General features: G+C 40.0%; 1 protein-coding gene across 1 annotated transcript; it reads left to right on the plus strand.

Moving 5' to 3' along the window:
* The first annotated feature begins 2,583 nt into the window (after positions 1-2,583).
* On the plus strand, positions 2,584-11,497 carry LOC103721225 (AP2-like ethylene-responsive transcription factor SMOS1). The gene is made up of 8 exons (XM_039115874.3): positions 2,584-2,925; positions 3,640-3,722; positions 4,043-4,051; positions 4,161-4,249; positions 5,864-5,937; positions 6,019-6,069; positions 10,222-10,298; positions 10,406-11,497. Exons 1-8 carry the CDS (start codon positions 2,684-2,686, stop codon positions 11,017-11,019), a joined length of 1,239 nt encoding a protein of 412 aa, XP_038971802.3. The 5' UTR covers positions 2,584-2,683; the 3' UTR covers positions 11,020-11,497.
* Positions 11,498-12,679: the final 1,182 nt, after the last annotated feature.

The following is a 12,679-nucleotide window of genomic DNA, read 5'->3' on the forward strand; positions in this document are numbered from 1 at the left end:
CCACCGTGTAGTTGATGGTGGCAAAACCTGGGATCTAATGGCCGGTAATCTTATGTCCATAAGTGTTTCTTGCATTTGAACTGTTAGTCTAATTCCCTTTGCATTCTGCGGTCTGAATTTGGTAGTTTTTTCTTTACCTGTATGCTTTCTAGATACGCTTCAAAATGCTCGTATTAGCATGGTGTGCAATAAATTTTGGAGCTAACAAAGTTAAATCCTCTATTTTTCTTTTATGCTGAGATAATCATTCCTGGTTCTGTCCCCGAAAGTGGGCTCAATGCACCTTGGATGCTTTGAAGGATCGCCCAAAACTTTGCAGTCATGAAGAAGGGGATATGTTTTTCCAATCATGCCATAAGCTTGGAACACCATTTTCAGATCATACTAATATAAGACTAGTCATTACTCTTTCATGATTTATTTATTTATTTATTTATTTTATCATCAGATGGGGCACACTGCAGCCTCATTTCACAAAAAAAAATAATAGTATTTTTTTTTTGCATGAATAACTTTCTAAAAAATTAAATTTGCATTAATATCTTTCTAAAATTTATATTTATTTCTGTATTTTTATAAAATACTATTTTTTCACAAATGTTACTAATATAAAAGTTTTCTAACACTCTTAATATAAATTATATTTATTTTAATTTAAAAATAAAATTAAAAAAATATTTTATATTTTTTATATAAATTTTTTTTTACATCTATTCATTAAGAATATTTTAATTATTTTAATTTAAAATTATTATTTTAAAAAAAAATAAAATAATAAAATAAAATATTATATATATATTAATTTTGAAAAAATATTTATGCAAAATTTGATATTTAATATGATATAGATGGGAAAAATAAAAACGCACGGGGCGAGAGACCAACAAGAAATCTTTGGAGGAGTCTCATCAGAACAAACAATACATTAACCACCTGAGAGATGGATTTTGCTCCCATCCCATGAGCCATCCCATCAGGATGATGGATTGTGCTCCCATTTGAGTTGCATCATGAGATGACGTGCGAATATCTTAAAAAAAAAAGAAAAGGCTGACGTTTCATCTGCAGGAAGAAAATTTTCGCATTGCAGAACTGCTTTAACGTGGGACGTGCCGGAAGTTTCCTCACCAAATTGTACACTTTTCAGAGCTATCAGTCAGCAACTGTTCTTGCCTTGGATTCCCATTCTATTTATTTATTTATTTATTTATTATTTTTTTGCCTCCCCCGATGCGTCCGCACGAGTCTGCTCCGTGGACCCCACCACCCCCTGTCTTCTTTTTTTTTTTTTTTTTTTTTTTTTTGCTAAAAGCGGGTTTTCATACAAAACGTGTACGAATACACCCAATAAAATCAAAAAATACTAACTCACGGAGAGCCAGAGGCAGCTCCCCCTCCCCCACCCACAGGGTGTATCCTGAATGATGAGCCGCGAAGGCAGCCACCCAGTCGGCTGCCCCGTTGGCTTCTCGAAATACATGCTTGGCCTGAATGGCCACCCCAACCCCACACATCATCCCTATGTCCCGAACCAAGGGGTGGTCTGAGCCCTCACCCCTCAGCCCCTTCTGAATCCAGCTGATGACTGTGGCTGAGTCGCCTTCCAAAACAATCGAGCCAGCCTGCAAAGCCTGCCTCGCATATCGAAGCCCGGCCCAGGCAGCTCGTAACTCTGCCCCGGGGACCGATATGCCGAACAGTCGACATCCCCCTGCTGCCACGACTCTGGAGTGCGGGTCCCGTATCACAAAGCCCGCACCACCTCGCGCACCTCCATCCAAGACCGATCCATCGAAGTTGACCTTGAGGAAACTCGGGGGTGGGGGTTCCCAGGTGAAGAACACCATCTGAGAAGCTGCCGAGGCAGAAAGAGAACCCCAGGTGTCCCGAGCTATCAGAGGTCCATCTGAAGAGGATCTGATCTCCAAAGCCTGTACGTGCGCTAGCTCCACCACGAACCTCGGTGACACCCTGCGCTCACCAAGGGTACGAGCGTTCCTTGCCAGCCAGATCTGATGTGCTGTGCAAGTCGCTCGAATAGCCTCCTGACATGTCCGAGGGCGGATCAACCACTGCTGCATCGTCTGTAAAAACTGAGGCCTCCCATGCCAGACCTCCTGCGGGAACCCTGCCCACTGCCATGCCGACCTCGCCCACGTACACTGGAAAAGCACGTGGTCGACCGACTCCTCCACACTGCATGTCCCGCACTCCGCAGGGATCTCACATCCTCGCCTACTCAGCACTGCTCTCGTCGGGAGACGATCCCACGCCACCTTCCATAGGAAGAGTGCAGTCCTCGGGTGAAGCCCTGACCTCCAGATCCAAGTGTAGTCCGGCCCTGGCTCATGCTCCTGCTGGATAACACCGGCGAGATCTCCCAATCGGACCCTGGCTCGGCAGGAAGTGCCCCAAACCCTAACATCAGGCCCCCCGTAGCCTGGCACCGGAAGGGACCGGATCCTCTCAGCTAGTCCCCCGAACAGCTGACGTAACATGACATCATCCCATGCTGACTCTCCTGGCCCTGACCCCTGTCCCTTTTCTCTCAAGTTTTCTAGCGGGCGGTCCGTCCGTTTGAAATCCCCCCTGCGAGTCGACTACCCCATCACCGCATTTGAAATGAAATCGAACTGAAAAAAGAATAAAAAGTTCCCCTCTTGGATCGGCGAACTCTATTCTCATGGCGACGGCTTCGTCGTCTTCGGCCGAGCCCGGGCTTCCGAAGGCGGAGGCCGCGGCTGGCGGAGGAGGAGGAGGGGAGGGATCGTCGGAAGGGCGGCGGGTGGCGGCCAGCGACCAGCTGAGCTTCGGGGGAATGAAGAAGGTGAGGAAGGAGAGGGTTTGCACCGCCAAGGAGCGCATCAGCCGGATGCCGCCCTGCGCTGCTGGCAAACGGAGCTCCATCTACAGAGGAGTCACCCGGTAAAAACTAAACCTCTTAAAGTGAAACCCTCGTCTTCTTTGTTCTTTTCCACTCATTGCTCGCGAGTCGAATGAATCCATCCCTTTGATTCAAATGGAGATCCCGGTTCTATATCGTGTTTAATCGAATGCTTGGTAAAAGGAAATTAAAATGGTTGACCTGATCCTGTTAAATTTTTTCTTTGCTGATTTGATACTAGAACTGCACAACTTGGAAGGTGAGATAAGAATGATTATGAAACAGCACTTTCTCGCCTCCTAGCTGCTATAATGAATCAGATAATTCAAAAGAACCATTTCATGGATTTAGAAGTTGGGGAATTTTTTATCATGCAGGGTACCGTGGATCACGCTACCACCTTCTTTTATCTATAGTTCTTGGATGTTTTGGTCCATTTCCTAAGCTTCCTTCTGTTATTTGATTTTGCATTATTCGATTCTCTTGCAACGTATTCTGTAGTTTTGTGGTGATTTATGGGGCTTTTCCATTTTTTACTTAATTTGCAATATGATATTGAAATTAACATAATTTGCAAGTTGATGTTGACATAAGTTAACCTCGTAAACTATTGATTTTGGAGGATTGAAACAGCTATTGAATAATTACCTGACTTTATGATGAGTCGCATCTGATCCTTGCAGCAGCATAGCTCCTTTCATTTGTACTACCTAGAGTTTAACTGCTTGCTGGATATTTTCTGTTTCATATAATAGACACAGGTGGACAGGCCGATACGAAGCTCACCTTTGGGATAAAAGTACCTGGAACCAAAACCAAAATAAGAAAGGGAAACAAGGTAATTCTGAAAAAAATTACATTTCTAGTGTGATATATTGCATGGAATACTTGCACTCAAATTGAAAATTATATGAACTACAGTGTTTATTTGTATACCATGTCCGTACGAAATTAAGGTTGTAACAATAAACATTACATTGCAGGATCTCGTGCAGTTTTTCTAGTCAATTAGTCTTTGAGGAATGTGGACATATCCTGTAAATCAAATTATTACCTACAATGCAATACAGGATCTTCGTTTGTGTTTTCCTTAAAAGTTCTAACTTAACCTTTCTTATTTTGCATGGGAATTGGTTGGCACGCGAATTGTTTATTCAGTATACTTAGGTATGTCAAGAAACTTTTAGTAGTCAAATCCTTTATATGGTTGTTAACGATTAACTCCTTTGGAAATTTCTTTCAAAATTATTTATTTTATCATTCTGATGTACTATAGGTGCATATGATGATGAGGAGACTGCTGCTAGAGCTTATGATCTTGCTGCTCTGAAATATTGGGGTGCTGGGACACTCATTAACTTCCCTGTGAGATATATAAATCTGCATTTTTGATCGTTAATTGTAGGTAGTTTTAGTTAGGGAATTCTTGAGTGGTTGTGGCCACTTGACATCATGAGTGAATGCAGAGTTATGCAGTACAATTTTTCTTTGTTGATAATAACAAGCATCTCTAGCGCTATAATTGAATAATTTGAGTATGTAGATCAAAGTTCAAAATATTGCGCATCTTGCCCATGCTGGTTAGGAACTGCCAGACTGGCATAGCATGCAAAACACCTTATCAAGGAAGGCCGAACCGTCCGGCCGATCTGGTGGGATACCAAGTCGGTTCGCCTATTGAAGTCGGTTTCAGCCCTGAACGGCCAAAAAAAATCTGAATCGGACCGAATTGGCCTAGAACCAGCCAAAACCATTCAGAACTGGTCAGACCCATTTGAACTCGGTGATTACCAAATGGTTCACACCAAGTCGCCCCGGTTCTGAACCGGGCTCCCTCCCCTTTCCTTTGTTTGCTGATTAAAAGAGAGGGCCTTCCCAACATCATTTCTAAGCTCTCTGGCTTTCCCCCCTTCCCACCTGGCGAAAATCACACTGATTCAGCATGATTGAAGAAAGATCTAAGCCTAAGTAAGGTATGTTTCCTCTTCCCTATCTCATTTTCTCATTTTTTTAGGGGGCTTGAAAAAATAGCTCGAAATTTCCAAAATAAGGGAAGATAATGCCAAAATTTTTAAAAAATTAGTATTATGTATTAGATAAATCAAATGTATTTTTTGACATAAAAAAATTATCTTCATCGTAACGAAATTATCTTTATCATAACGAAAATCTTAAGCGGCTAAGCGACTAGCTTTTTGGATCCTCTCCTAGACGGTCTCCTCGAGTGGCTGTGAGTGCAACTGGTCTACCTTCGCCCTCATCCATAGCAACCAGAGAAACCGTTTGACACATGAGCTCATCAACGACCTTGTATATATTCACTAAAATCTGAGAGAGGAGAAAAGAGAGAACGTTCGAGAAGAAGAAGGAAGAAGAGAAGGAAAAACAAAGAAAAGAAAAAAAAAAGAGAGCGCCCGCATGCGGGGCAGCCCGCCCGCGTGGGGGGCGCGGGGAATCGCGCGCCCAACTCGCGCCCACGCGCGATTCCACGTGTAGGGAACCGCGCCCGTGCATGGTTCTCCAAGCAGGGCTGTGAGCCCACACGAGGCAGCCCGCGTGGGCCATTTAATGCCACAGAGTGGCTTTAACGCGGACGCAGTCGGTTTTTTTCCTTCCCCAGCCGAACTGGTACGGTACTGATTCGATTCGGTACTGTACCGGTACCAATGCCCACCGGAATGTCGGTACGGTCGGTACGGTGGACATGGCTTGAGATAGTGAAAGAACTCTGCATATAAACATATACACCATTCTACTTTTGAGTGGCAATCAGGTTTTAGATGCTTGGATGTCTGTGACAAAAAGTTACATGGTTTTGTATTTAACAGCTTATTATGGAAGTTCTAAAGGTTTTTGACATATGAACTTGACTTACAAGGCATAGTCATTGAAAAAACTGTCTCTAGGCTTCTTAATTTTGGTGATTGATTTTAGCATGCATCTGCTGATCACAGATTATCCTATAATTCACATATATAGGTTAGTGATTATGCGAGAGATCTTGAAGAAATGCAGACGGTTTCAAAGGAGGAGTATCTTGTGTCTCTTAGAAGGCATGCATCTATACTAGAAGCATGGGTATTCTTTTTCTTTTGTCATTGTTATCACTAACATAAAATGATCAATTCCTGCAGAAAAAGCAGTGCTTTCTCAAGAGGGTTTCCTAAATATCGTGGACTTTCCAGGTATGTAATGTTCATCTAGATTATACATGTTCCCTCCGTTTCTGCTTAGAAAAACCTAGAGTATACCTCTTGGCCTCTTCTTTGCAATTCAACGATTTGTCTGGTGGGCACTAGTCCATGCGTATGGATCATATTAGGTTGACTTCTTATTTTCTATCGCTTAGGATGCTATTAGATGATCATAAGTTTTTTGTTATTAAGCAGCTGATGGTGGTGTCTCTGACATTTAGGAAGAAATAAAAGGAAGAAGAAACTAACAACTATTATTATACAATGCCGGTTGAGATTCTTTAGTGCAAGCAGAATTAGTTTAAAGACTACGCATTTCTCTGGGGCATCAATTTGCTGAAGACTATAAGGTTGATTTATGGCTATGAAACAAGAAGCTATATGCAAAAGAATTCCTAGCCTCGTGTTACACCCTATGTAGTTTGTGATGTGAAATATATTTAGCCACGAACTCATCTCAGATACATCTACAATACCATTCATGATTATCAGGTGTCAGGATCAAGGGACTCCATCATTTGGTGCTGGATTCTGAAGAGACTTCTCATGAAGTCTGTTTTTTAAATGCTGAACTGTGGCAGTAAAAGATGTGCTGCTTGCTCAGAAATTTTGAATTTGATTTCGTCTCTCAAAATTAAGGTCTTTGAGTGGCATGTATCTAAAGTTAGGATGTTTTCAAAGGACAATATCATGAAAATAGATATCCTACTCAATCTTACTTGTGTTGTGTGGGGTTCAAGATGGAACATGGAACCAACTTTTTCTCTGGTGTAGATTCATTCTATCACTTTGGTAAAAGCTTGTGGTTGTGTTTGACAAGAAGTTTCAGTGCAAAGTTCGAATGTCTTTTGGTCCATGTGGAGGAACACTAAATTACATTCCAAAAAGGAAGCATTCGGGACAATCCAACACAAATACTATGATTCCGATGTGTCTGATGGAGAGAAATACTACAATGTTTGATCATAATGTCCAATTGATTGAGGATGTTTGGAAGTTGACATGGTTTTTATTCTAATCCTGGGTCTTGATTCAAGAGAACAAGGTATTCCAGGCCCTGGATCAGAGATCTTTGGTGGACATGCTGCTACCATTGTCTTCATCTGTAACCTTGGCATCCCCGACAGCTTCTCATGTGGAACCTCTCTTCTGTCTGCCTTTTGATGTCCACCATCTTTTACATCGTAAGCTAAGGGGTTGCATGCTTTCAACTATACGTTGGCAATTTTAAAAATGGAATGAGGACAAGGAAATAACAGCTTTGAGGAAATGATGGTTAACAACATGAACCATATGTTGCAGTCCTATGCTTACTCAGAAGACAGTAGCCTGTTTGTCTTCTCAAATTTGTATTAGGACCAATAAGAACTCCTAAATCAACTAGATGCTCTGAAGTATTGCAATGAAGTATCACTTGGAAAGGTTTACAATGAAGTATTACGTAGTATAAGATCCATCAATTGGCATTTGGCTGTATACTCAAGATCTACATTAAGGTTGCAAAGTGCAAAAATGCAGTGCCGTGCAAGCAGTCTAATTAGACAAACAACTAAACATTGGCAGAATGGGGTAATGACAGCATCTAGTCACATGCACAACTTTTCCATCAAGCTGAGACATGCTCAAATGAATGCCGCTAGCTCTGAGCTCAGGAATGATGGTAGAAGGAGGCTAACTATCAGCAGTTTCAGGAGGGCAATTTCCGTGATTCATGTTGTGCATAATTGGAGGTTAAGACAGCATTAGTAGTAATTAAGCAAGTAAGAAGAGTGCATTACTGGTTCCTTCTCCATAATGGTAGATGTGCACAGGGCCCATAATCTACCTTAAAGTATAGGGAAATTAATGTTAAGGACGAAAAATGGTCAACTTAACTGACGCTGAAGTGATTGTTCATTATTTAACTATTAGCTAACTCATGTCTTAACAAATAGTATTATTTACATTGAATATAAGAATAACACAAAAACTTGGTTTGACAAGATGAATTACATGCTGTAATAGAAAGAGAAGGGTTGTTGAATCAGTCCAATTGTGAGGGCACCTAGCTAATTTATCAGATTATATATGGGAACTTATTTAAACCATAAAATCACATAAAGTATGTGATATATGTTCAGATAAGGGGTGTGTTCTAAGTGTGAGAGGAGCAATAAAGCTTGTTAATTACCTAGACAGCCATTTAATCTTGATTGGCACATCTAATAAACAGATTGTGTACATGATAATTTCACAAGTGCTTTATGGTATAAATAATAAAGCTAAATATTGAGGCATAAACTTGATACTTCAGAAAAAGACTCATAACAATTGCATATGTGAAAATCGTGACCCATATTGAAGACACTGATTGCTGAGGTGGCCTTGATGATTCTATTTGAGGTCCATCAAACAATATTTGGGTGAGTAATATGAAATGCATTTAAAAAAAAACCCTTCAAACATGGGGAAAAAAGATTTGCTTCAAGGTCCTTTTGTGTTCTCAGTTTAATCCTCGTTAACCAGTTTCCTAGCAGGAATCCAACAATTACATTCTTTTTATCAATATTTTTGGTCAATGTCTCTTTGGTTTAGGTTGTTCCTCTTAAATACCTACACTAGGAATTGTTATTTTTCCTACTACTATTTTAAAGGATGTGTGAGGAACAACTCATTGTAAGACAGTAACCGAGAGCCAATTAAGTGATTTTTGACAAGGGTAAGTTAAATCCGAATCCGAAAAAAATCAGGTGTATCTGTATCCAGGAGATTTTTGAACTGACTATCTGAATCCGTATCCGGATCCGATTGGACCAAAAATATCATATCCGAATCCGATCCAAAAGGGATACGAAAACAGATACGGTCGGATATAATCTGACCCGCTTTCAGCCCTAGCAAAACATATGAATCTGATCACATTATCCAACTTATCTTCAGTTACTTGTTAATATAATAGTAATGTGATTGTCTTGGCTTGTTCCCAAGTTTATTAGGACTATTACATCAAATTGCTTGAATCTCTGTTGGAGGGTTAGACTAATGGAGGGGAAGGTCTAAGTTGACATGGATGAAAGTTGTGTGAATATCTTCCAGCAATGCTACGGACAGCTTGTAAATGATGATTAGCAAATAGGATTGATAATGCTGACCAATAGATGGGAAAAGCCTCGATGGGTACAACTACATTATGCTCAAGGCATCAATATGTTGCAGTAGGAACTTGCAGTCTTGCATACTACTTCTGTATTGTTGTTTGGATGATGTAATTTACTTCCTAGATTTTATTATCATATACCAATTTATAACAGCATTTGGGTATATATATGTGTGTGTGCGCGCGCGCGCGCACGTCCATATGAATTTGCACATCCATGGGGCACCACATATTAGTGATGTTGAAGAAATAAATCCTTAGTTCGACCATAAGCTGAGTAAATAATTTTCATGATTATCTTCTTGTCCATTGTGGCATATATACAACATAATTACATATATGGGTATATTTACAATTCTCCCATGGACTAACTCTGTAAGTTGTTTAGAGTGGCAAAAAAAAAAAAAAAAAAAAAAAGGAGTGACCGGTGCACAAGGCTCCCTTCATTGTAGGGTTTATGGAGCATTAGATGTATGCAGCCTTACCCCACGTACGAAAAGGACCTGTGACCTTCATGTTACAATAGAGCAATCTTACCATTGCGCCAAGGCTTACCCTTAGTGGCAAATGACAAATACACCCCCATATATTTAGATAGATTTGCGTGTGTGGGGGTACTTTTTGTCATTTGGCTATCGGTGCACTAAAAAGTGAGGCAACCATTGCTGCAGGAAAAAAAAGGGCATCGGCAACATGAGCCAAAGGGCAAAAATACCCCCATGCACATAAAAATATCATGCAGTACAGGGCTCACTTTGTCATTTCTGGTAGAAACAACCTACAAAATTGCTCCAGTGGGGGCATTGTAACTCTCTTACATGCATTTATATACATATGCATCTGTAAATTCACAATTAAAATTGCTGCTATTGATGTATTGCTTGTACTTCATAAAAGATGAGCTAATTTAGCAGCTTGTCCTTTGAATTGTTAGACCTCAATATTGCGTATTTTGTCTTGCAAATAATAGATTCTTCCCAGTCGTTTTACTTCTGTTTTGTTCTTAGACAACCTCAAAGTACCCGATGGGATGCAACCCTTGGACAGATGATAGGAAATGAATATTGCAACAACTTAAATTGCAGTAAGTCCGTAAAAGATCTACCTTTGATTGAGATTGAACAGGCCTCTTAAAAATAAACTCCAATATTTCAATCTTGTGGATGGATAACTAGATTACTTCCTTGTAAGGTACAAGTAGGGATGTGGCTACAGATGGAAAATATGCTGGTAGCTTTGGCATGGAGAGAAAAGTTGATCTAACAAGTTATATCAGGTGGTGGATTCCCAAGAAAACACGTCAGTCAGAATCAACCTCCAATGCAGAAGGTGCTGCTAGAGAACTCAGAACTCTAGAATGCTCGGTACGACCCACTGAGCCATACCAGTTGCCTTCACTTGGGCTTCCTCGCAAAGGAAAGCCTCATGCACGGGGCGTGTCTGCATGCAGTATCTTATCACAGTCAGAAGCCTTTAAGAATTTTCTTGAGAAGTCATCAAAGACATCAGAAACAAAGGATGATGCTTCTTACAAGGACATGGAACATGGAAAGGCAGTTCCTCGCTTCTTTTCTGGTGGTGGTCTTGGTAGATCTGGAGTCAGCTTAGGTTTGAGTGAATTGGCTGTCCAAAGAACTCCATACGCATTTGCTCCTCCTGTCTCTGCACCATCGAGGGCCACTTGGAACTCTGTTGATCCTGTTCCTGATCCTGTTTTTTGGACAAGTCTTGTTCCACCATCTGGACAATCTCTGACAACAATGGTTCAGACTCTGCCTGCAACTTCTTATCCTTCAAATACCTAGTGAAAGTTGACTATTTTCTCTTATCATATATATTGCTAAGTTTTTTATCCTTTTTTATTTACTAATGCATTTTAGGAAGAATGATATAAGTTCTTTATATTCATACAAATGCTTGGACTGAAGCATCAAGGAACTGTGGCAGACACTAGTCTTGCTTTTCCAGGTTTGGCATCAGCAGAGTGATGTTACCTTGTTGCAAGGATACACGCCAGCTGAGATGTGTAGATTAGCTGAAATGCATTTGTGGTGTATTAATGGTAGCAGGTATGATTTTGAGAGTGGCATTTACATCTCCAGTTTACATTCGCAAAGATTTTGACTTGTCCTTGAAGAAACTACAGTCAGCCTGTTTATAAAAGCTGAAAGTCTCAAGGAATTAAAATGTTGAGTAAATAGTCAGTTAAATTCTGACTGAACCTGAGTTGCGCTAGGAAGAGACTTGTTGATATTTTTGGTGAATTCAGTTGTTGGTTCTCAATGACTGATCTGATTTGTTGCTGCAAGTAATGTCCTTGATACTGTGTAACCTTGTCCTTCATTCAGTACCTCTCTCTTGTTCTGAAAGTTTGATGGATCCCTTTGATATACTCCTTTTAGTTGTAATCGCCAACAGATTTTGGAAGATGAGCTTGATTTTCACTGCCTGTTGTTCCGTCTCTGCGCATCAAGAGGTTAAAGCCTAATGGAGATGTTGCAGAAAAAGAAATATTATGTTATCATGTTTGTATAAGAAGGTATTTCTTTTTATCGCCTATGCTCAAATAATAGCAAATGATCCCAACCAATGCATAATGGATGTACATAAAATACAAATCGAAGCGTATAAAATAATTTCTTATAAATGGTATAGGGGTATAACAATCCGGCAAGGATGAAAATGGATTGCTTGGACAAGAAAAGAAAACAAAAGAAAAAAGTGGCTAGTTTGTTTGGCAAATATGAAGATAAAGCGGATTTTCCTTCAAACTTCCAATGATGCTGAGAGGGAGGTTTTCCCGTTCTACTTCACTAGCCAAATTATGCAAGATAAAGGGCTGATTCCAAGAAGAGTAATGGACCTGGACTGAACCCAAGGGTCAGATATGGGTCCAGAGTGGCCCCACAAAAATGTGCAGGTGGAAGTCTAGGTGTAGCAAAAGAACGGCTGCCCTACACTTCCTCCCCTAAATCATACAATGCTAAGCTACGCTGCAGCTTTCCTAATGGATTTTAAGAGAACACAGAGAGAGAGAGAGAGATTTAGCTGGTAACATAAAAAAATATATATGTTGTTACAATCCAAACCTAGAGTATAATAGATGTCGCTTGACTATATAAGCATACAAGACTACTGATCAAATTATAATAATCTCAGACAATAATAATAATTCTTCGATCCTTGAAATTAATATCACCAAAATTGAATCAAATTATTTTCATAAAAAGATATCCCAAAGTAACATGAGTCAAAATATTCGAGCTAATTATTATTATTCAAATCAAATAAAATATCCAATCTAAACTAAACTAAGTTAAAAGTCCAAATAATCATAAATAGCTTCAAAAGATCTTACACACTCTCCCAAGTCCTGCACAATCATGATTCAAGATTTAAAAAATAGAAAAGAAAGAGAAATGAGCTACACCAGCCTAGTAATTAGGCAATATGACACATCAAAGT

Source organism: Phoenix dactylifera, chromosome 12, assembly GCF_051530095.1.
Source record: "Phoenix dactylifera cultivar Ajwa chromosome 12, Ajwa_hap1_PhDact_Kaust_v1.1, whole genome shotgun sequence".
In the NCBI taxonomy this organism is placed as follows: Eukaryota; Viridiplantae; Streptophyta; class Magnoliopsida; order Arecales; family Arecaceae; genus Phoenix; species Phoenix dactylifera.